This window comes from Saccopteryx bilineata, chromosome 9 (genome assembly GCF_036850765.1).
Source record: "Saccopteryx bilineata isolate mSacBil1 chromosome 9, mSacBil1_pri_phased_curated, whole genome shotgun sequence".
Classification (NCBI taxonomy): Eukaryota; Metazoa; Chordata; class Mammalia; order Chiroptera; family Emballonuridae; genus Saccopteryx; species Saccopteryx bilineata.
The window spans coordinates 17271126-17296366 of NC_089498.1; the positions used below are offsets into that span (position 1 = coordinate 17271126).

The following is a 25241-nucleotide window of genomic DNA, read 5'->3' on the forward strand; positions in this document are numbered from 1 at the left end:
TGAGGTTAGCTCTATTGGAGTGCATCAGCCTCAGGCCTAAAAAATAGCTCGGTACTTGAGCTTCAGCCCCAGATGGGGTTGCCAGGTGGATCCTGGTTGGGGTGCATGTGGGAGTCTATCTCCCTCTCACCTAAAAAAAAAATTGCTTTAAGCCCTGGTGGTTGGCTCAGTGGTAGAGCGTCAGCCTGGCGTGCAGGAGTCCTGGGTTCGATTTCCAGCCAAGGCACACAGGAGAAGCGCCCATCTGCTTCTCCACCTCTCCCCCTCTCCTTCCTTTCTGTCTCTCTCTTACCCTCGCGCAGCCAAGGCTCCATTAGAGCAAAGTTGGCCCAGGCACTGGGGATGGCTCTATGGCCTCTGCCTCAGGCACTAGAATGGCTCTGGTTGCAACAGAGCAACGCCCCAGATGGGCAGAGCATCGCCCCCTGGTGGGCGTGCCAGGTGGATCCAGGTCGGGCGCATGCGGGAGTCTGTCTCTCTGCCTCCCCGTTTCCAACTTCAGAAAAAAATAAAAAAAAATTGCTTTAAATGTTTTAAAAGTAAAAACAAACATATACCAAAAAAGAAATGAACCTGACCATAGAATTTGGAAGTATTCAAAGCAATTTTACAATTAGCCTTTAGAAAACATTTTAAGTAATAAAATGTTAAACATTGAGTTAGTGTATGGGAATCTCATTGAACAACTTGGGAAACTATTCTGTCTTTCTGTAGAGCAACTCTCACTGGGTAATACTAAAATCCAAATGTCTCACACTGTATTCATTGAAGTATAATGTCAAATAATGTTTAAAGGCGAATACTCTTTTTTTCTGACCTATGTTCTTTGAGCTTAAGGAAAAATAAAAGCATATTCCTTTTTTTTTTTTATTGAGAAGTGGGGAGACAGACTCCTGTATACACCCCAACCAGGATCTACCCAGCAAGCCTCCATACTACTACTGGTGGATGTTTTGCCCATCTGGGGCCATGTCTCCATTGTTTGGCAACCAAGCTATTTTAGCACCAGAGTCGAGGCCACAGAGCCATCCTAGCACCTGGGGCCAACTTGCTCAAACCATTTGAGTCATGGCTGTGGGAGAAGAACAAGGGGTGGAGGGGGGGAGAAGCAGATGGTCACTTCTCCTGTGTGCCTTGACTGGGAGTCAAACCCAAGTCTTCCACATGCTGGGCTGATGCTCTACTGCTGAGCCAACTAGCCAGGCCAAAATCATATTCCTAAACAAATGTTTGAGTTTATGAAGGAATTTTGTCTTACTAATCTACACTTTGAAAATGTATTTGTTTTATAAACTATTTTAATATTTTGATGATTTACAGCTCATCACATCACAAAAATATTTAACATAAAAACAAAACAAACTAAAAAGTATTTAATATAAACAGTATCCTGGTTTCCTTCCACATTCCTTGTCTCATAAGAGTTTAAGAGGATATTTTAATTTTTTATCTTCAAGGCACTGTATTTCAAGAGTCACACTAAAGAGTGACAAGTCTTCTTCCAATTAAGGAGCTGCACACTTGGGGCGTTTGGTCAGTTTGTGGTATTTCTGAGCAAGGTCAACAGACTTTCGTCCTTTTTGAAAGGGGAAAGACCACAAAATTAAATTCCAGTGATTTCCCATTTTCTTAACTCCACTTAAAATGTAATTTACTTCTTCTTCAGCAAAGTTTTTACGAATTTTTCTTTTTTCTGTAATTAATGAAAATTGTAGAATATGTTAGTGCCTGATGAAAAAAAAATCTTCTTGAGACCCAAATAAGTGCTTAACTTATTCGAAAGATGAGAGCTATATAGTGAGAAAATTTTATGCCTGGGTTACTCATTACATAGAAATCCATTTCAGTTTTTAAAAACTGAGTACCTTCTATTTAGATATTATCACTATGACTTCTTCAGTAATTGTAACTTTATCATATTGTAATATTACTTGCAACATCTTTCAATTAAGAAACACAACAGTTTATAAACATTTGATTGTTGATTCTCTTAACACTCCTAGCAGAACAGTTAACAAACAGCTTACCTACCTTATAGATACAGTCTTCCCAGAGGGCTCCATAACTTCATAGAATAGAAAAGAATATCAACACTTGTTACTTTAATTACCAGTCTTAATATTTTTAAAGAATAAGGGTCTTGCCCTGGCTGGGAAGTTCAGTTGGTGAGCATCATCCTGATCCGCCCAGGTTGCAGGTTCCATCCTGGGTCAGCACACATATAAGACTCAACCACTGAATGTATAAATAAGTGGAACAACAAATCAATGTTTCTCTCTCTGTCCCCCCTCTAAAATTAATAAATAAAGAATAAAGGTCTCCCGAAATTCCCTTTAAAAATAAGTTCCTTACCTATGTGGCTGCTCAGCTTGTTAAAACTAAAATAATAATAATTATAATTTTTTTAAAAGGCTGCAAAAGGAGGAAGAATGTTTTTAACTATCTAATTTTTAGGGACACTTTCTATAACAGAAAGAGTGCACAGTTAATGTCTGTAAACAAGAATATCTTCTAATCATGATTACTAGAAAATAGTTCTCTTGAGCTTTTTCATTTATTGCTAATTCATGCTATCATTGTAGGTAGATGCTGATGAAGAGGACCTTTTCTGTATATTCACTTAAGATTGCTATTTACTTTAGTAGAACCTGGAATATCCTTAGAAAATCTTGCCCTTGTATGTCAAGACTGTTAGCTATTTATCTACCTCTCCTAGGACAGGGGCCACAGTTCTGATCTTTTTTTGTTTTTTAGATTTTATTTATTCGTTATAGAGAGGGAAGAGAGAGAGAGAAGGGGGAGGAGCAGGAAGCATCAACTCCCATATGTGCCTTGACCAGGCAAGCCCAGGGTTTTGAACCGGCAACCTCAGCGTTTCCAGGTTGACCCACTGCGCCACCACAGGCCAGGCAGTTCTGATCTTTTAAAACAGAAGAATATCGGCCCTGGCCGTTGGCTCAGTGGTAGAGCGTCGGCCTGGCGTGCAGAAGTCCTGGGTTCGATTCCCGGCCAGGGCACACAGGAGAAGCGCCCATCTGCTTCTCCACCCCTCCCCCTCTCCTTCTTCTCTGCCTCTCTCTTCCCCTCCCGCAGCCGAGGCTCCATTGGAGCAAAGATGGCCCGGGCGCTGGGGATGGCTCCTTGGCCTCTGCCCCAGGCGCTAAAGTGGCTCTGGTCGCAACAGAGCAACGCCCCCTGGTGGGCAGAGCGTCGCCCCTGGTGGGCGTGCTGGGTGGATCCCGGTCGGGCGCATGCGGGAGTCTGTCTCTCCCTGTTTCCAGCTTCAGAAAAATACAAAAAAAAACCCAGAAGAATATCTTCCTTCCCTCCCTCCCTCCCTCCCTCCCTCCCTCCCTTCCTTCCTTCCTTCCTTTCTTTTTTGAGAGAGAGAGAGAGAGGAAGAGAGATGAGAAGTATCAACTTGTAATTGCATTACTTTAGTTGTTCATTGATTGCTTCTAATACATGCCTTGACTGGGGGCCTCCAGCCAAGCCAGTGAACCTTGCTCAAGCCAGTGACCTCAGGGTTTAGAACCTGGGTCCTCAACATTCCAGGTCAATGCTCTATCCACTGTGCCACCACAGGTCAGGCCAGAAGTGAATCTTACAGCAGAAGGCTGATACATAAAATGAAAATAATATCTGGTTATGAATTAATGGTCTTATTTAGAATGTAAGCTCCATGAAGATGGAATTTTTGTCTATTTTGCTCATCACTGTATCCCTGGGGCCTAAAACAGTGTCTGACACATAGTAGGTGATCAATAAATATTTGTTGAAAGAAAAAAAGTTATTATTGGTAAAAACTGTTCTAAAGCTTATCAATGAAATTACTCTGTACTTTTGGGTCTACTGGAAAACTCTGGTTATCTAAGAAATAGATTATTTCAGTTTCACTTGCTAAATGATTTGAACTCATTGTAATCAGTATTGGTTGAGTTATGATAACATTCAGGATATTAGGTTACAGAGTTGTTCACGTAAAGCCAATCACCATTTTTCCATTGCAACTGCAATCTCATTGACGCCTACACTTAACATCTGTGCCCAAGTCCTCAAAGGTTACAGCAGCCGAGTAGCAGGCAGTGTAGAAGAAAGCAGCTCTCTATACCACAAGGCTCCTCTCTGTGGCTACTTCATTGCTCCTCTTGACATTGCCCATTAAGATACCAATCCATCTCAAAGAAGAGTCTTGTCCCTGAGGCTCTTCAAATGCTCAGATGCTGCAACGGTCCCCTATGAAAAGCATCATCTCAAATTTGAGTGTAATGTATAACCAAATGAGTGGTGAAGGCCATCTCTAATACAAAAGAGAAATTTACCAAAGTGAGGAGGAATGGCAATATATCAAATTTCCCTGCCTTGCTTGTAGAAGAGATTTAAGACCAATCTAATCACTAGGCTCATCAAGATGCCCTTCTATATTCTAAAAAAAGCAGGCCAAATTATTCACTGTTTGGTTTTAGCTAAAGCAAACCTAACTCACAAAAAAAGATGTAGGTATTTATGAGCTGAATGTCACAAAACAGTATTTAGGATCCCTCTATATAATCAGTCTAGTCATAATTATGTACATTTCATGAGGCTCTACAAATGATTTTACTATGTAAAATAATTATAGAATATTTTTCATCATTACATATTTGCCTTTAAGACATGTTCCTGAAAAAAAAAATGTTAATTTGATGCCAACTCTTTGTCAAAAACAAGATTTCCAAGTGCAACATGTTTCTATGGAAAATTACCAATTTTCTAATAGTTCCTACAGAAAATATTATTTCTAAAAGTGGGCTACCCTATAGTGGTAGTACTTAAGCTTAATTTACACTTACATGCAGAACTTTTAACCTAAAAAGAGACCCAGACATAAAAACTTTGAGATTTCTTTTAAGGTTTTATCAGTGAAAATGGCCAAATGAAAGTATGTGGCAAAATGTTTCCTGGATGTAACAAATCTGAATGTCTTTGCAATAAATAACAGTGGCTCTATAGACATTACTAATTTCCAGCTTGCTTTGACAAGTAAGGCACTCAACTGCTTATCCTTACTCTGCAGGTACTAATTTCATATGAACAGAAAAAAATAGTATTGTTCAAGTCTCTGTGACTAATTTGGAATGGTGATAAATCTGAAATGTTAACTCTGAAGTTAAATAAAAGTTCCTGTAAATTAATTCATTGTTTAAGAAGCATTTTGATTTTGAAGCAGAGCTTTAAGGTTTATACTGTCTATTTAATTTTGGTTATTTGAAATGCTATAGCTATGAACCAAAACCTTTTGCAAAATCTCTCTGAAGCACCTGTACATAGGAGAATAATTTTGTTTCTAAAAAACAGAAACATGATCTAGACTAGAGGATTGAACAAGGGTTTCTAAAGAAAAACAGACTTGGCCCTGGCTGGTTGGCTCAGCGGCAGAGTTGGCGCGGTGTGTGGAAGTCCCAGGTTCGATTCCCGGCCAGGGCACACAGAAGAAGCACCCATCTGCTTCTCCACCCTTCCCCCTCTACTTTCTCTCTGTCTCTCTCTTCCCCTCCCACAACCAAGGCTCCATTGGAGCAAAGTTGGCCCAGGCGCTGAGGATGGCCCGATGGCCTCCACCTCAGGCGCTAGAATGGCTCCCGCGGCAACGCAATGAAGCAATGCCTCAGATGGGCAGAGCATCGCTCCTTAGTGGGCATGCTAGGTGGATCCTGGTCGGGCACATGCGGGAGTCTGTTTGTCTGCCTCCCTGCTTCTCACTTCAGAAAAATACAAAAAAAACAAAACAAACCAAAACAGACTTGCAGTTGATCTTAAGCTCTGCCATTTGCCAATTCAAAGCGCCTTAATGTGGGAACACAATAATACCTACCTTACAATGTTGTTATAAGAATTAAAACAAATAGTAGCTCTAAAACACCTAGTACATAGTAGGTGCTTAATAAATATTAGTTTCTTCCTACTCCTTCTTTAGCTGGGCAAGCAATGAATGAGCAAGCAACATGAGGAAGGGATGCCTCTTTTCTTAGGAAATATGACTTTCATTAGAGATAAGGATTACTATTTAAGAGCCATCAATAATAAAACAGAACAATCATTCAACTGTTTTCTTCTTTCTCAAAAATATATGAAGTTTGGTTTATTTTAAAAATTAAATATGGCCCTGGCTGGTTGGCGCAGTGATGAGTGTCAGCCTGGCATGTGGATGTCCTGGGTTTGTTTCCTATCAGGGCACACAGGAGAAGCAACCATCTGTTTCCTCACTCTTCCTCTTTCTCTCTCTCTCTCTTTATATATATATCTCTCTCTCTCTCTCTTCCCCTTCCACAGCCATGGCTTGATTGGTTCAAGCTCATCAGCCCAGGCTGGTGCTGAGGATAGCTCCATGGAGTCTTCGCCTCAGGTGCTAAAAATAGCTCCTTTGTGAGCATGGCCCCAGATGGGGGTTGCCAGGTGAATCCTGGTGGGGGTGCATGCAGGAGTCTGTCTATCTTCCCTCCTCTCACTTGGAAAAATAAGAAAACTAAATAAATAAAACAAATAAAAATTAAATATTTCAGGGTGATGGGTGGAGGCTTGACTTGGGGTGGTAAACACATAATACAATGTACAGATGATGTGCTGTAGAATTGTGCACCTGAAACCTGTATAAGTTTGTTAACCAGTGTCACCCCAATAAATTCAATAAAAAGGAAAAACATTAAATTTATTTACTTATTCCTCCCGTAGTAGTAGGTTCATTACTGTGTTGTTTTCTTCTTTGCGGAGTCAGCAAAATTTCTGAAAAATATATATAGGAAACATTTAGTATACTTAGCATATCAATCTCAGTAACAGCACATCAAATCCATTAGTATGATATTTCCCTTATTTTCCCCTTCTAATAGGAATCCTTAGGTGGATTAGGAAAATTTTTAAAGCATCAGAGACTAAATCTGCTCCCTGGATACATCTTAAATCACTGGTTTTTCAGAGACAGATTTTCTTTTCAACAAAACTTTACCCTCTAGCTTTTAAGTATATGTTCTAGATAATAGTTCAGAAGGTATAGTCATAATTACAGGTTTTTAAAAAAATTATTCCATTGATTTGAGAAAAGAAAGGGAGGGAAAGGGAAGGAGAGGGGGTAGGGGCAGAGAGAGAAGCATCATCTTGTTGTTTCACTTTGTTCCATTTAGTAGTATATACTCATAGATTGCTTCTCTATGTGCCCCGACGGGGGACAAACCCGCAACCTCTGGTGCACAGGGTCAGTGCTTTATCCACTGAGCCACTCGACCAGGGCATAATTGCAGTTTTAAAGCTGCTGAATTAATTACTTTTGTTACAAATAAGTGATTTCCTTAGTTCACTTTTATATCTGTCTTCAGCTTCCACAATGACTCTGTGACGATCACACTGGTATGGGCAAGAGTGCAAGAGCTTGCTAAAATTTCGGCTATTCAGGGATATTCCTACTGCTATGCAACCTAAAAGGAAACAAATTAAAGTGATGTATAGATGTCACAAAACATCTAAAAATCTATGAAGCAAATATCTTTATGGTGGTAACTGAAGTGAAACCAGGAACTTAATTATAAATACGTCAAGAAGCTCAAAGTCTTATGACAGATGTAAAGACAAAAAATACAATACAGTGATATAAGTGTTACGATAGAGGTATGACAGAGTTACAGTGATATAGAAAAGAAGCATCTACTTTGGTCTGTTTCTAAGCAGGAGTCACTGCTAGGCAAGGTATCCAAAAGAAGTCATATTTTTAATGCCTTATCATGGAAAATGTCAAACACATAAGAGTAAAGAAAAAAAGCTTAATGAACTACTACGTATCCATCACCCAGCTTCAATAATTAACTCATGGTCAGTCATATTTTATCTATACCCATATATTCTGCCCTGCCCCTCATGTACACACTTGATTAGGAAACCTGGAATTTGCATTAAGGTATTATTTTGTCTGTAAATACTTTGTATGCATCCCTAACAGATAAGGACTCTTTTTTTTTTTTTTAAAAACAAAACCATTATCATACCTAAGAAAAGCATGCTTAATTTAACATAATCTAATATCCAATATTCAAATTCCCCCATCATTTCAAAACTTACTTTTTACAGTTGGTGTCCTTGAATCATGATCCAAACAAGGTCCTCTATTACATTCAGTTGATATGTCTTTTGAGTTTCTTTTAATATATCAAGTCCCCTCTTTTCCTCCCTATCATTTGCTAATTGTAGACACTGGGTCATTTTTACTATGGAGTTTCCCAAAAGCTGGGTTTTGCTAATTACATCCTAGTTGCATCCTTTAAAATGTTCCTGTGTGCCTAAAAATTAGTAATTAGATCTAGATGATTGATCAGATGCAGATTCAATTGTTCCTCACAGGTAGTATTGTATACTTTGTACCGCATAACACTAAGAGGCACATAAAATCTGACTACCCTTTTTTTTTTGACTACCCTTTATTTATTTTTATTTTTTTAATTCATTTTAGAGAAGAGAAAGAGAGAGAAAGAAAGGGGGGGGAGCAGGAAGCATCAACCTCCATATATGCCTTGACCGGGCAGGCCCAGGGTTTTGAACCGGCAACCTCAGCATTCCAGGTTGACGCTTTATCCACTGTGCCACCACAGGTCAGGCTTGACTACCCTTTTTTAATGTTAAGATTGGGCCTGACCAGGTGGTGGCGCAGTGGATAGAGCGTCGGACTGGGATGTGGAGGACCCGGGTTCGAGACCCTAAGATCGCCAACATGAGTGCAGGCTCATCTGGTTAGAGCAAAAGCTCACCAGCTTGGACCCAAGGTCGCTGGCTCGGGCAAAGGGTTACTCGGTCTGCTGTAGCCCCACGGTCAAGGCACATATGAGAAAGCAATCAATGAGCAACTAAAGTGTCGCAATGCGCAACGAAAAACTAATGATTGATGCTTCTCATCTCTCCATTCCTGTCTGTCTGTCCCTGTCTATCCCTCTCACTGACTCTCTCTGTCTCTGTTAAAAAAAAAAAAAAAAAAAATGTTAAGATTGGTCAGGAGGTTTAGGTGATGTTAGCCATACCCATCAATGAAAAAGTTCTCCATCTGCCTATCACTTAATGGTATTAGTGGCCCATTCCCAAGGGACTAGGAGAATTCATCCAGGCAGAAAGTTGGCTGGCATGAGGACATTTCTAGTACAATAAATGTGTACAAAAGCACAAAAGTGTGAAGAAGCATAGTGTGTTCAGAAAATCACAGGTACTTTGGTGTGGCTGGAGTATAAGGTATGACAGAAGTGTGGGAGAAAAGTTGAGGCTGGTCAGGGTTGAAAATGCAAGGTCAAGAAGGGTAGTTTTTTTCTCTTCTTTTTTTAAGTGAGAGGAGGAGAGGCAGAAAGAGAGACTCCCACATGATTCACCTGGCAAGCCCCCTCCAGAGTGATGCTCTGTCCATATGGCATTGCTCAATTGCTCAGCAACTGAGCTATTTTTTAGCACCTGAGGTGGAGGTCACAGAGCCATCCTCAGCACCCAGGGCCAACTCACTTAAACCAATCAATCCATGGCTGTGGGAGGGGAAGAAAGAAAGAGAGAGAGAGAGGAAGAGGAGGGGTGGAGAAGCAGATGGTCACTTCCCTGGTGTGCCCTAACCAGGAATCAAACTGGGGATATCCACACACTAGACTGATGCTCTACCACTGAGCCAACCAGCCTAGGCTTTTTACATAAATTTAATGGGGTAACATTGATCAATAAGAGTACATAGGTTTTAGCTAAACATTTCTATAGCATTTGAACTGTTGATTATGTTGTGTACCCATCACCCAAAGTCAAATAATTTTCTGTCCACTGTATATTTGTCCCTCTTTACTCTCCTCCCTCTCACCCTCCTCCCCAAGAAGGTCTTAAAAGCCATGCTGAGGATTTTTAACTATCCTAAAGTCAATGAGGAGGAACTGAAGGATGTTCATTAAGCAGGGAAATGACATGATTCCATTTGTTTTATAGAAATTTCAGCTGAAGGTAAGAGAATCAGCTGAGGGGCTACTTCAACAGTCCAGAAATGAGAGGATTCTGAAACAGAGCATTTGCAATGAGAATGCAGAGATTTCTGAAGTGAAATGGGTGAATGAGCTATTGGGGTAAGGGAGAAGTTAAGGGTACCTCAAATAACTTGGCAGTTGATTGAATGGCAAAGTCTAGAATAAGCATGGCACACTTCTGGTAGACTTAAAGAGAAAAAAATGTGCAGTGAAATTTAACTAAGTGAGAGCAGGGCAAAATTCCACAAAATTTTGAAAGCCAGGCAGAGTGATTCAGTGAGTTACAGAGAAGCACTGAGGGTTCTTTGGCATGGTGATATAATAAAAAGCACATATTAAGAAGAGAAGTTAAAAAAAGAAGAAGTTAACAGAAATATATACATTATACTATAGTTGTGGGTTGGTGAGACTTGACACTGAAGACTCCTAGAAAGTTGCTGGAGTAACTTAGGCATGAAGCAAAAAGAATTTATATGGGAAAGAAAAAAATAAAAAGAACCAGCCCTGGACAGTTGGCTCACTGGTAGAGCATTGGCCCAGTGTGTGGAAATCCCAGGTTCGATTCCTGGTCAGGGCACACAGGAGAAGTGCCCATCTGCTTCCCCACCCTTTCCCCTCTCCTTCCTCTCTATCTCTCTCTTCCCCTCCTGCAGCCAAGGCTACACTGGAACAAAGTTGACCCGGGCGTTGAGGATGGCTCCGTGGTCTCCACCTCAGGCACTAGAATGACTCTGGTTGCAACGTAGCAGTGCCCCAGATGGGCAAAACATCGCCCCCTTGTGGGCATGCCAGGTGGATCCCAGTCGGGTGCATGTGGGAGTCTGTCTCTCCGCCTCCCTGCTTCTCACTTCAGAAAAAAAAGAAGAAAAAAAGAACCAAATTGGAAAGACTAGAAATAGGGGATTTAAGGAGAAAAAAACATGTATATCTGATTCAAAGTTTATAATCTGGGAGGCCAGAAGAATAGCAGCAATAATAGAAATAGAGTGGTTGGAGGAAGGGCAATGTAAGAGGGAGAAAGATGCTGTGTTTTGAATATATTAAGCTTGAAATAAAAACAAGATGATGACATCAGTATGTCCTGGAAATGGAAGAATGAGGTTATAACCCAAGGTAGACGCCAACTGTAGAGATATAGCTTTGAAAATCATCCGTAAAACGACAGTTGATGCCACAAAAGTGTATGTTGCAACAGAGTTGAGTAAGTGTGTAGACTATGTCTTGGGGGGTATACTTGTAGAAATTTGGAAGAGAAAGATAAAGCAGTAAAGGTGATTAAATGGAGCTGTTTTAAACTGTAAACTTCTTGAGGTGAGGCATGAGTTTTATTCATCTTTGATTCCACTGCTTGCCATAGACCAAGCACTCCCTAAGTGTCTGTGAAATGAATGAATGAATAACCACTGAGGAAAGAAAGGAACTAGGAAAAAGCCATTACAAACAAAGTGAGGGAAAAAAGGAATTTAAGAGTTACACAGCATCTACTCTGCCAACTGGAATACTTTCTAGTAGAGGTACCCACACTTTCTCACTTCATGGTATCCTTAAAGTCTTGGTGATTTTTTATGGCATCCATAGGCCAAAGAAATGCCAATCAACCAGTTAGGTCCAAAACAACTCAATAAGTACATATGTTCTATCAACTTGGTAGCCACTTGAAAAAATAGACACCTAAATTGGAAGAAAAAATATTTCTATTTTATTCTTATTAATTATGATTATTTCCTAATGGCATGTGTGCACCTATTGGGTATAGCATAACTTCTCAAACCCTGTGTATGGCCAGTAGTCACCGCCATTATGCCCATGCACATGCAGGTTCTCATTAGATTTGGGCAGATGGTAAAGAAACAGTGGAGCCAAAAAATGGTGGGCCATTCCTTTATTCAAGTTTCGTACCGGCCGACAAGCAAACACACAGAGAAAAGCACTTCCCTTTCACTCAGAGCTCACAAGGTTACTGACACATTCTCCGGTTCCACAACCAAGAGAATTTTCTCCGGTTTTTCCTAGAATCAAAGGCCCCACCAGTCTCAGAGGAGCTCGCAAAAGCCCTCACCTCTGGTTCCCCATCTGGCAACATGGCTTCTTACTCTGCAAAACTGGCTTCTCTCTCTCTCCCTGCCATCTTGGCTTCTCTCTCCTTCTTCTTCTCCTCTCCTTTTAAAACCTTTCTGGCACCAAAACCTCTCCTCCAGCACACATTAGCATAATAAAGGCTATTCCCAAGCAGGAAGGTAATTAACAATTTCACAGATCACATACCCGGTGTTGCCTGGCACCATTTTTAATAATAAAAGTGAGCAAACTCAAATAACACAAATTTTACAACCTCATTTGCACAACATCCTGGATTCACACTAGAAACTGCCACCTTCATTTCCTGTTCCACACTGATCTTCATGTGGTGCTTGATTTTTATCACAACTATCATTAAAAACCCACCTCCACAAGGAATGGTATCATCAAAAGGAATGTAGTACAATCTGATGTTGAAACTGTGAACTACTTTGAGCTAGTAGTTCATGTGGTGTCCAAAAAATGTTGACTATTTTGTGTTTCACTTGAACAATTTTAAATACTGTGTAGTGCCCTTGTGAGTTTACTACATACCCTAGGAAGCCTGGGGGAACAGTTTGGGAACTGAGGCATTAAACTATTGACAGAAGAAGATTTCAAGGAATGGTAGTCAACGGTGTAGAGATACTAGAGAATAATAATTTTTTCTTTTAAGTCATTGGTTTGGGAGTGGAGAGGATGATGCTTCAAGTAGCCTTTAACAGTAATGTTTAGCAGAAGAGCAATAAAGAAGCCAGACTGCAGGGAGTTAAAAGGGGAATAAATACAGTGAGAGAGAAAGGAACAAGAGCAGGAATCTGGTAAGACACAGGAAAAGAAGAGTAGGTGAATACTTGAAGCAATAGCAAATCACACAAAGTATTGGGTTCTTTTTATTTTTATTTTTATTTTTTTGTGTTTTTCTGAAGTCGGAAATGGGAAGGCAGTCAGACAGACTCCCGCATGCCCCCGACCGGGATCCACCTGGCATGCCCACCAGGGGATGGGGGCGATGCTCTGCCCATCTGGGGCGTTACTATGTTGCAACCAGAGCCATTCTAGCACCTGAGGCAGAGGCCATGGAGCCATCCTCAGCGTCTGGGCCAACTTTGCTCCAGTGGAGCCTTGGCTGCGGGAGGGTAAGAGAGAGACAGAGAGGAAGGAGAGGGGGAGGGGTGGCAAAGCAGATGGGCACTTCTCCTGTGTGCCCTGGCCGAGAATCAAACCCAGGACTCCTGCACACCAGGCTGATGCTCTACCACTGAGCCAACCGGCCAGGGCCAAGTATTGGGTTTTAAGATAAGGAGAAATTAACATAGTTAAAGATGAGACAAAAGGAGATAATGGCTAGAAAGGGAATGAAGAGAAAGACTTCACAAGTATTAAAAGAGGGAAAAAAGAGATGGGGTTCAGAGTATAGCTAGGTATCAGTTTTAGAGTAATAAAATTAAACTCGACATCTAATACTGTAGAATAGTAATATTTTGAGCCAATGTGCTATAGCCTCAATTTTCTCATAAAGCACAGTGCAAGAATAAGAGTAAAGAGAAAATACCAGGGTATGAAGGAATAGGAGAAGGGATGGAATAAGCACTATGGAACATTTACAAGTGCCCTGTAGAAATAACTATGTATGGTGCCAGGTTGGGTACTTGCACTATCAGGGGAATCACTTTGTAAACTATGTGACTGTCTAGCCACTATGCTCTCCACCTAAAACTAATATAAAATAATATTGAATGCAAACTGTAATTGAAAAATAAAAATTTTAAAAGAGAGCTCTGCAGAAAAAATAATGGGGCATGGGATGCTGGAAACATTTATATATTATTTAATACTTAAAGCCTATAATGTATAGAGCATAATCCAAAAATGCATGTATGTTTATTAGCTTTCTGAAAATATAAAAAAAAATGTTTACCTTATTCAGTAAAGTTAAACTTATAGAGACATTACTTGTTACAAAAAGAGAATAATAAAGTAATTTAAAAATATTAGCTCTGTTGATTCATATAAACAAATACTGGGAATACAGGAAGGTACAGATAGAAGGCAATATTTTGAATGTTTTATGATACTCCAAATGGTTATTTTTCCAAAGGAAATTAAGTTTAAATCACACAGGCATAACTACTACAAATTCTACTCAACTAATATCAAATAAAGCTTTAACTATGAAATAACTATAATTAAAAAAAATATTTACCTGAACATCTATACTTGACCTTTTTGGAACAATTGTCAGCTGATAGAAAATTGATGACTTCTTTATTTATTATATCTGAACATAATGTAAATGGATCTGTAAAAAAAAAATTTGCAAAATGCAAGATTTTTTTTAATAATGAAAAGGACCTGATATTTACAAGATTAATTATCAAGATTTTCATAAACTTTAGTCTAGTATTACACAGCCAGTCATCCTGATAGACAACAAAAGAGTTCTGGATATCAATAAAAGGTGACTGAGCATCTATACCAGAAAGAGAGTCAGAAGTGTGGCCTATACACTAGAGGGCAGATATATCAATGTACATTTTTAGCTATAGTAGTCACCTAAATAGGTGTTTTCTTGAAAAATCAAAAAAGAAACATTTATTATCATACCTGTGACTGGTAACTGCTGCTTTCTATTTTTGACAATGGGATTTGGATGTTTAAAAACATGGTCACTAAAAGAAAACAGATACCAGATTACTAAAAATAAACATACTGTTTGGTGTATGTACAAATGTTTCTGTAAACAATGGTGTGATTCTGAGTGGCAGGCAGAAGAAGCTGCAGCCAGGATCTACCAAAATCTACCAAATTCTGCTAACATAGGGTCTGAGATGGTTGGTTATAACCTTGTTTCTAATAGTGGAGTTGGACAAGACACTAGAGGGCAATAATATTGATGCCAACAGAAACATGGAAGAAAAAGTTATAAAAGAGAAAAATAGGAAGAAATGAGGTCAGAAAAAGGAAAGAACTGAATGGGCCAGAGGGTAAAAGGCTGGCCCAAGAATGTATCTCACCACTTCCCACTTCTACATTCCTGAGAAATCAATTAAAATTAACATCAAGAATGGTTTCAAAAAGGAAAATGGGGTGGTAATAATATAATCCATCTTTCTAATACTTAGTTTACCCGGCAACCTTCCCAAAACCTAGTGGCATCCTCTTAAATTACCCTCCTAACACAGTAGCCGTCAGAAGAGCAGAACACAAGAAAAGGTTTAAGAAAAGATACAATCCCAGGCTACCTGTGAAGGAGAAAGGACATAGGCTGGAGGTGAGATTCACAGAACAAATGAAAAGGCAAGCCTAAAGCAGATTTTCATCACGCCCTACTTCCTTTTATCAAACTAAATTTACAAACTGCTTTTTTGCTACATTGCTGATGGATTACTGGGGAACAATTATCTTTCATTTTCTGTTGCATGAGGTTTTAGAACTGTTTCTATATATTTCTGCATCGCTGATTCCAAATCTGAAATCCATTTTATGGTGCAGCTCTAGTTTTTATGCAATTTTAATTTCTTTTTGTTACAGTGAATGGCATGCATTGGTTTTTAAATTGGAGTTAAAGGGTAACGACTCTTGGATTGAACATAACCACAAAGCAATTAATGTTTTACAAACATCACTTTTACATAATTGTAGTTGTTTTTAAATGTAAAAAATTATCATCTGATAAAAACACCCCCTTATTTTGTTTTAAGATTGAATCATGGCTTCTTCGAGTAGGCATAAATGTAAGAATAGTCTTGACACCTTCTGTTATATATGTGGCTGTTGTTACACACTTCAACATCAAAGGCACAATATTTCATCATTTGTGACACGTGCATATATTGCCTATTTTCAGCGGTTCCAATTGGTATTCAACTCATCTGCGAGATTATAATGACATAAAAATTGTCCTCAACTTTCTGAAGTATGAGGAGCATAACTGGATCATTTGTGTGGATTTTAAAATGGTAAATTTCCTGCTAGGACAACAGAGAGGTTCACGAAGTATCCTTGCTTTCTGTGTTTGTGGGACAGCTGAGCTCAGAAGAAACACTGGACACAGGAGTGGCCAAAACGAGAAGCTCTGGAAGTAGGGATGCAAAATATTGTGAATGAACCTGTAGTTCATCAGGACAGGATCATTTTCCCCCCACTTCACATCAAACTTGGCTTAATGAAGTAGTTTGTTCAGGCTTTGAATAGAGAAAGTGAATGCTTTCAACATATTATTTCTGCTTTCCCTACCTTGTCTTTCGAAAAGATAAAGCAGGTGTATTCAATGGACCTCAAATTCGAACCCTCATATGTGACGAAGAATTTGCCAGGAAGATGAATAAGGAGAAGAAAGCAGCATGGCAGTCTTTTGTGGCAGTTACAAAGAACTTCCTTGGCAACAAAAAGGATGCTGTTGGCTTTCCGCGACATTGGATGTAACATGAGTGTTAAGATTCACTTCCTGAATAGTCACCTTGATAAGTTTCCCAAAAATCTTGGAGCTGTTAGTGATGAGCAGACTGCTGAGCATCAAATGAGATTGTCCTTAACAAGTACACAAACGCAAGAGCTACAAACGCAAATTTTTTCCTGAATAGAATTTAAATAAGTTTTGCACAAATTTTATGATTAAAATAAGTGTTTTAATATGTTCTATTTCAAAATTGTAGACAAATTCTGATGCAATCATATCTTTTAGTGTATTAGTGTATTTACAGCATTATATAAATTATTATATTTTCACAAAGATGATGCCCAAGAAGACATTCTACTTCAGGGGCCAGGAACCTATGGCTTGCGAGCCAGATGTGGCTCTTTTGATGGCTGCATCTGGCTCACAAATCTTTAATAAAAAATAATAATAACAGCCTGACCAGGCGGTGGCGCAGTGGATAGAGTGTCGGACTGGGATGTGTAAGACCCAGGTTCGAGACCCCTGTTCTACATCATTATGTTAAACTAAATGTTGAAAATTTTACAATAAGATAAAAACCTAAAATCTTGAATTGCAAAAAAACTGTAGCTTACAGAGGAAAACTAATGTCATATTTGAGATCAGCACACTCGAATTAGGTAAGAACAAGTGTTTTTGTGGATGCAACAAAAATTTTGTTCCCCAGTGCAATGCATGCATTGTCACTTAACACATACTTAAGGTTTCACTATCAGTTTTCTGAGTATCCTTTCTAAAATTCAAATCTGATCATATCACTCATTTTAAAATTTGCAATGCCCCACTACACCCTATGAGGAAGAATCGAAAATCCTGAGTATAACATGCAAGGCCCTAAATGAACTGGCCCAAACTTCCCATCCAAACTCCTTACCCAACATTTCCTACTTAAGACTTCTCCCAAGATAATGTTTTATCATTTCTGTATGCCAGTGTTTAATTAGCCTAGCACATAGTACTGTACAAAAAAAATTTTGCTGAATAAAAATTTAGAAACAATCATTAAACTATACCTTGATTGAGAAACAAAATCTTTTTGTTCAAAGGTTTCTTCATGTAAGTTTTGATTGCAGTTTGAAATGTTTTTACATAAAGTCTTATTTTGCCCACTCTCCCTGTAACAAGCATTAATTGGATTTGCACTCTTAAACAGGGCTTTTATTTGGTCTTCATTTGTACATGATTTAGGCATTAATCCATGAGACTTATAACTCTGAAGTTTTCTAGACTGGCTTTCATCCTTATCTTCTGCGTGGGAGCTGCCACCAATACTATCTGTATGGGGGTGTTTCAACGCATTTTGAATATTTATTTTCACAGATGAAACATTATCCTTATATTTTTCTCTTTGTATTTTTTCCTATAATGTAAAAATAACAAGTAAATAACTTCAAATAACCCATTTGCTGTATAATCTAATTTACACTCCCTTTAAATAATGCAGAAAAATAATGAATGTCAATAGAATATGCATGAAGTACCATATGATTTCACTTATATGTGGAATCTAATGAACAAAATAAACCAACAAACAAAACAGAAACAGACCAAAGATATGGAAAGCAGAATGATAGGTGTCAAAGGGGATGGGAGTTAGAGGGCTAGATGAAAAAGGTGAAGGGATTAAGCAAAGAAAAAAAAGCTTATAGACAAAGACAACAGGGTGAGGATTGCATGGGGAAAGGGAAGAAGTGGAGGAGTGTAGAGGGAGATAAATGGTGATGGTGGAAGACTTGACTTAAGGTGGTAAACACACAACACAAGACATAGATGATGTATCAGAATTGTGTACCTGAAACCTGTATAATTTTATTAACCAATGTCATCCCAGTAAATTCAATAAAAAAGTAAAATAATTAAAAATTTAAAAGAAGGATACACATGATAAAAGGGGCAATTTACATTAAAAGAAAAAGGGAGTTTATTCAAATATTATTTGGAAACAGCTGGGTGGCCATCTGGGGAAAAAATAAATTGGATCCATAGCTCACAACATCCACAAAAATAAAGTAAAAATGAACTAACTATTGATATATAAAAATGAAATTATATCATACATGTTCTAAAAGAAAACATTTTAATATTCTCAAGGGGAAGACGATCTTTCCAACTATTACACAAAATCAGTAAATCATAAAAGAAAAAAACCAATCTACTTTACCAGATAATATTTTTTAAGTTCTTCTAGAGACCAAGAATAATATAATATAAAAGATTAAGGGGAAACTCAGAGGAAAAGGGCCAGAAGCAAAACCAAATAATAATCAAAACACCTAGAAAAAAGATACAGACGTCATATCTTGGGCTACAGTAAAATTTTACTACTAATATTTACAAAAAACTACTACAATAAAGTATGGGAAAGATCAACAATAGTATAGAAAAATAAGCAAAAAAGATAACAATGCACAGGAAAGGAAATATAAATAGCTCTTAAACATATGAAAAAGTGTTCCATCCCCCTTATAAATAAGATAAATAAACATTAAAGCTACACTGAGATATAGCTTTCTTTATCTATGACACTGGCAAAGATCAAAAGAGTGCAGAGAAATGCTCTTGTACATTACATGTGAGAGGACAAATTAGTATAACCTCCATGGAGAAACAGTTTGACAGTATCTTTCATAACAGAAACTATGCATATCTATAGACATTTTTACATGTACAAAATGTTGATGTTATTAACCACAGCATTGTTTGCAATAGCTAAAAGTTGAAGCTAGCATATTCCTCAATGGAATGCTCTAAAATTGTACAAATAATAATAATAATAATTTAAAAATAATAAAGAGGCCTTCACATTTTAATTGATTACATCAATTAAAAGGCAGAAATTGTCAGACAAGATAAAAAAGACCAAACTATGTGCTATTTACAAGAAACCCATGCTAACCACAAAGACATAGGTTACAAATAAAAGAATAAGCTCATCAACTGAAAAATGGATGAATGTGATATATCCATACAATGGAGATTTGATCATAAAAAGAAATGAAATACTGATACATGCTAAAACATGATGAGTCTTGAAACCATTATGCTAAGTGAAAAAGCCAGTCACAAAAGACTACACATTGCATGATTCCATTAATATGAAATGTTCAAAATAGCAAGTCTATAGAGATAGAAAGTAGATTGGGGTCCCTTATGGCTGGGGGTGAGGGAGACAGAGAAATAGCTAAAGAGTACAAGGTTTCTTTCACTCATATATATATTTTTTAATTTTATTTTATTTATTCATTTTAGAGAGGAGAGAGAAAGGGAGAGAGAGACAGAGACAGGGGGGAGGAGCTGGAAGCATCAACTCCCGTATGTGCCTTGACCAGGCAAGCCCAGGGTTTCAAACCGGCGACCTCAGCATTTCTAGGCTGACGCTTTATCCACTGCGCCACCACAGGTCAGGCTCACTCATATTCTTTTTAAGAGAGGGAGAAAAATAGAGAGAAACAGAGAGAAATATTTGTTTTTCCATTTATTTATACACTCATTGGTTGACTTTCTTTTTTTTAAGTGAGAGAAGGGAAGATAGACACTTGCATATGCCCAACCAGGATCCCACCCAGCAACCCCACCTGGGACCGATGCTCAGACCAACCAAGCTATCCTCAGTGCCTGGGGCCAAAGCTCAAACCAATTGAGCCACTGGCTGTGAGAAGGGAAGAGGAAGAGAAAGAGAAAAGGAGTGGAGAAAAGAAGCAGATGATTGCCTGACCTGTGGTGGCGCAGTGGATAAAAAAACAACAACCTGGAAACACTGAGGTTGCCGGTTCAAAACCCTGGCTTGCCTGGTCAAGGCACATATGGGAATTGATGCTTCCTGCTCCTCCCCCTTCTCTCTCTCTCTCTCTATCTATCTATCTCCCCCCTCCTCTCTAAATAAATAAAATAAAATTTAAATTTTTATTTATTTATCTGAATAAATAAATAAAAATTTAAAAAAAAGAAAGAAGCAGATGATCACCTCTTATGTGAGCTGTGACTGGGGATCAAACCTGGGACATCTGCTCACTGGGCTGACACTCCCTATCCACTGAGACATTGGATGATTCTTGTATGTACCCTGACCAGGGATTGAACCTACAACCTCAGCATGTCAGATGATGCCCCAACCAACTGAGCTACCCAGCCAGGGGCCAAGGTTTTTTTCTGAACTGATTAAGTTGTTCTAAAATTGACTGTAGTAATGATTGCACATATCTGTGAATATGCTAAACGCTACTAAATTGTACACTTTTAATGGGTAAATTGTATGATATGTGACTACATCTCAATAAAGTTATTTTTTTTAAAAAGAAATGAGCCTGGCCTGACCTGTGGTGGCGCAGTGGATAAAGCGTCAACCTGGAAATGCTGAGGTCGCCGGTTCAAAACCCTGGGCTTACCTGGTCAAGGCACATATGGGAGTTGATGCTTCCAGCTCCTCCCCCTTCTCTCTCTCTGTCTCTCTCTCTCTCTCCTCTCTAAAAATGAATAAAAAAAAAAAAAAAAAAAAAAAAAGAATCCAGTTAAAAAAAAAAAAAAAAAAGAAATGAGCCTGACCTGTGGTGGTATAGTGGATACAGCATCGACCTGGAATGCTGAGGGCACCAGTTGGAAACCCTGGGCTTGCCTGGTCAAGGCACATATGAGAAGCAACTATTGCAATTTGATGCTTCACACTCCTACCCTACCTCTCTCTCTCTCTCCTCTCACTCTAAAATCAAATAAAATCTTAAAAAAAGAAATGAAATACTTATACATACTTCAACATGGATGAACCTTGAAAAACTTATGCTAAATAAGAGAAGAGAGTCACAAAAGACACATATTACATGACTTGATTTATTTAAAAAGTCCAGAATAGGCAAATTACTAGAGACAGAAGATGGATAGCAGTTGCCTAGCCTGGGAGGTGGGGGTACGAAGGATGATTGCTAAAAGGCAGGTATAGGGTTTCTTTTTGGGGTGATGACAATGTTCTAAAATTCATTGTAGTAATGGTTGCAAATGCAGTGAGTATACTGAAACATGTACTTTAAATGGGTCAATTGTATAAAATGTGATTGATATCTCAATAATGCTGTTACAAAAAATGTATATATACAGAAAGATGTTTACTCTGGAGTTATTTACACAGGTGAGATAATGAATATATAATATATAACATATATAATATATATATAAATAAAGACAAGTTAAATCTATTATGCTAATCAATGACATTGACTATGTAACTAATCATTTAAAAGAATAAAATTGCTACACTATCTAAGTCAAACACTATTTAAAAATTTTTTTATTTATTGATTTTAATTTTTTTTTTTTTTTTTTTTTTTTTTTTTTTTTTTTAGAGAGGGGGGGAGAGAGAGAGAGAAAGAGAGAGAAAGAGAAGGGGGAGGAGCAGGAAGCATCAACTCCCATATGTGCCTTGACCAGGCAAGCCAGGATTTTAAACCGGCAACCTCAGTGTTTCCAGGTTGACGCTTTATCCACTGCGCCACCACAGGTCAGGCTATTTATTGATTTTAGATAGAAAGGAAGGGAGAGAGACAGGAACATTTATCTATTCCTTTACATGCCCTGACCGGGGATTAAACCCACAACCTCTGCGTATTGGGATAATGCTCTAACCAACTGAGGGGCCTGGACACTATGTTTTGTTTTATTTTAAATGTATGCACACATGAAGACACAAAGCATACATACACAGAAAATATGTGGAAAGGTATGTATATGTGCCTATATACACACAAATACATATGCATATACATAGGGAGAGATTATTATCTTTCCATTCTTTTCCTTGAACTTTTATTATATAAAATGTTAGATTTCTTGGCTCTATCTATCATGTCTCTTATTTTTTAGTTATCATTTCTAATTTTTAAAAATCTATGTTTAAGGCTGATTAAAAAGTATTACCGCCTGACCAGGCAGTGGCGCAGTGGATAGAGCATCGGACTGTGATGCAGAGGACCCAGGTTCGAGACCCCAAGGTCGCCAGCTTGAGCGCGGGCTCATCTGGTTTGAGCAAAAAAATGCCCACCAGCTTGGACCCAAGGTTGCTGGCTCCAGCAAGGGGTTACTCGGTCTGCTGAAGGCCCGCGGTCAAGGCACATATGAGAAAGCAATCAATGAACAACTAAGGTGTTGCAATGCGCAATGAAAAACTAATGATTGATGCTTCTCATCTCTCTCCGTTCCTGTCTGTCCTTGTCTATCCCTCTCTCTGACTCACTCTCTGTCTCTGTAAAAAATAAAAAAATAAAAAATAAATTAAAAAAAAAAAAAGTATTACCACTGAATTTCAATTTTAAAACCATTAAAATTTTTTAAAAACTTGGCAAAAAAAATCTTTTACCCTCTGACCTATATTGTTCAAAAATACTTGAAAAAAGTTCTACATTCTTTGACACAAAGGAGCTAACCTCATTTCCTTCGCTTTCAAGCTGTTCTATTCTGTGAAGAATTTCCTTTGCTTTCTTCCAGTACTCTTCAATAGTCTTCTCTTTCATATTTATGTCTTCTGCTTGTTCTGCTTCATTTTCATCAAAAGGATATTCTCTTAGAGACAATTTTTCAGCTTTGCAATATGAGAAAAAATAGTGAGTTTATCCATTACTAAAAATGTTACCTTAACACTTTAAAAAAGAACAACTTCATAGCCCATACTTCCTTCTCTACCGTTCTAGATTCTCTCAACTGCCCAAGTGGTACTGAAAATAAGGGGAAAGCAAGCGCTTCACAGAGGCCCGAACCCAAAGTCATAAAATAGACTTTATGTTTCAGAATTATAGGAAAGTGATTGGCATAAAAATATGCAATGCCAGGTACATAAACGCCCTCAGGTGTGTGAATACTGGTTTTAAAGCAGTTTTTTTTTTTTTTAATGTTTAAAATTTTTTATTTTTTTTTTACAGGGACAGAGAGAGAATCAGAGAGAGGGATAGATAAGGACAGGCAGACAGGAATGGAGAGAGATGAGAAGCCTCAATCATTAGTTTTTTTTGTTGTTGTTGTTTTTTAAATGCCATTTTTTTTAAAGATTTTATTTATTCATTATAGAGAGGGGAGAGAGAGAAAGAGAGAGGGAAGGGGGGAGGAGCAGGAAGCATCAACTCCCATATGTGCCTTGACCAGGCAAGCCCAGGGTTTTGAACCGGCAACCTCAGTGTTTCCAAGTTGACGCTTTATCCACTGCACCACCACAGGTCAGGCCTCAATCATTAGTTTTTCGTTGTGACACCTTAGTTGTTCATCGATTGCTTTCTCATATGTGCCTTGACTGTGGGCCTTCAGCAGACTGAGTAACCCCTTGCTGGAGCCAGACACCTTGGGTCCAAGCTGGTGAGCTTTGCTCAAACCAGATGAGCCCATGCTCAAGCTGGCGACCTCAGGGTCTCGAACCTGGGTCCTCTGCATCCCAGTCCAACATTCTATCCACAGCGCCACCGCCCAGTCAGGCCTAAAGCAGTTTTTAAAAGATGTTTTCATAAAGTAGTTCCTTCTTATAATCTTTTTTTTTTCTTTTTTTTTTTTTACAGTGACAGAGAGACAGAGAGAGGGATAGACAGGAATGGAGAGAGATGAGAAGCATCAATCATTAGTTTTTTGTTGCGACACCTTAGTTGTTCATTGACTGCTTTCTCATATGTGCCTTGACCGTGGGGCTGCAGCAGACCGAGTAACCCCTTGTTCAAGCCAGCGACCTTGGGTCCAAGCTGGTGAGCTTTGCTCAAACCAGATGAGCCTGTTCTCAAGCTGGTGACCTCAGAATCTCGAACCTGGGTTCTCTGCATCCCAGATCAATGCTCTATCCGCTGCACCACCACCCAGTCAGGCCTTCTTATAATCTTTTAACTTCTCTTTTCACATGCAGCAGCAATTTTTCTTCCACAAAGACCAAAATTCTTTCCATGACCATTCCCTTTGGTGCTCCAGCCACACTGGCTATCAATTCCTTCAATGTACCACCTCCTCCCATCACAGGGCCTTTGTGCCTCACTGTTGCTTATCCTGGAGATAAGCCCATAACAAACTCCCTCCTTTTCACCTAATTAACTCCATATATTCAGATCTCAGCTCAAGAATCATATCCTCCTGAGAGCTTTTCTGCTCTACATCTAGGTCATAGTCCTTTGTTATAGGACCTAAGAGCTGTGCTCCATCTATTCTAAATTCTTAGGTTAATTTATAATAATACATTCATTTTTGAGACTATTCAACTATTACCTATTTCTCTAATTAAACTAAGTTCTGTGAGTGCACAGACTGTTTCTTTTTTCTTTTTTTTTTACAGGGACAGAGACAAGAGTCAGAGAGATGGATAGATAGGGACAGACAGACAGGAACGGAGAGAGATGAGAAGCATCAACCATCAGTTTTTCGTTGCAACACCTCTGTTGTTCATTGATTGCTTTCTCATATGTGCCTTGACCACGGGCCTTCAGCAGACCGAGTAACCCCTTGCTCGAGCCAGTGACCTTGAGTCCAAGCTGGTGAGCTTTTTGCTTAAGCCAGATGAGCCCGCGTTCAAGCTGGCGACCTCAGGGTCTCAAAATTGGGTCCTCCGCATTCCAGTCCGACGCTCTATCCTCTGCGCCACCGTCTGGTCAGGCTGTTTCTTATCACTATGTCCCTAATGCCTAGCACAGTGCCTAGCAAATAATAGGCACTCAAACTTTTTATTTTTCAAGTGAGAAGAAGAGAGATAGAGAGATAGATTCCTGCATGTGCCCTAACCAGGATCCACCCAGCAG

General features: G+C 38.8%; 1 protein-coding gene across 1 annotated transcript in view; it reads right to left on the bottom strand.

The window, feature by feature from the left end:
- Nucleotides 1-1328: 1328 nt before the first annotated feature.
- TERB1 (telomere repeat binding bouquet formation protein 1) overlaps nucleotides 1329-25241 on the bottom strand; it is a 47907-nt gene continuing 23994 nt past the window's right edge. The window contains exons 13-19 of the mRNA XM_066242793.1: nucleotides 22911-23065; nucleotides 17514-17860; nucleotides 14667-14731; nucleotides 14266-14361; nucleotides 7302-7451; nucleotides 6697-6762; nucleotides 1329-1693 (exon numbers count right to left, since the gene is read on the bottom strand). Coding sequence (XP_066098890.1) covers nucleotides 1506-1693; nucleotides 6697-6762; nucleotides 7302-7451; nucleotides 14266-14361; nucleotides 14667-14731; nucleotides 17514-17860; nucleotides 22911-23065 — 1067 coding nt within the window. The 3' untranslated portion in view covers nucleotides 1329-1505. The remainder of the gene's footprint in view (nucleotides 1694-6696; nucleotides 6763-7301; nucleotides 7452-14265; nucleotides 14362-14666; nucleotides 14732-17513; nucleotides 17861-22910; nucleotides 23066-25241) is intronic.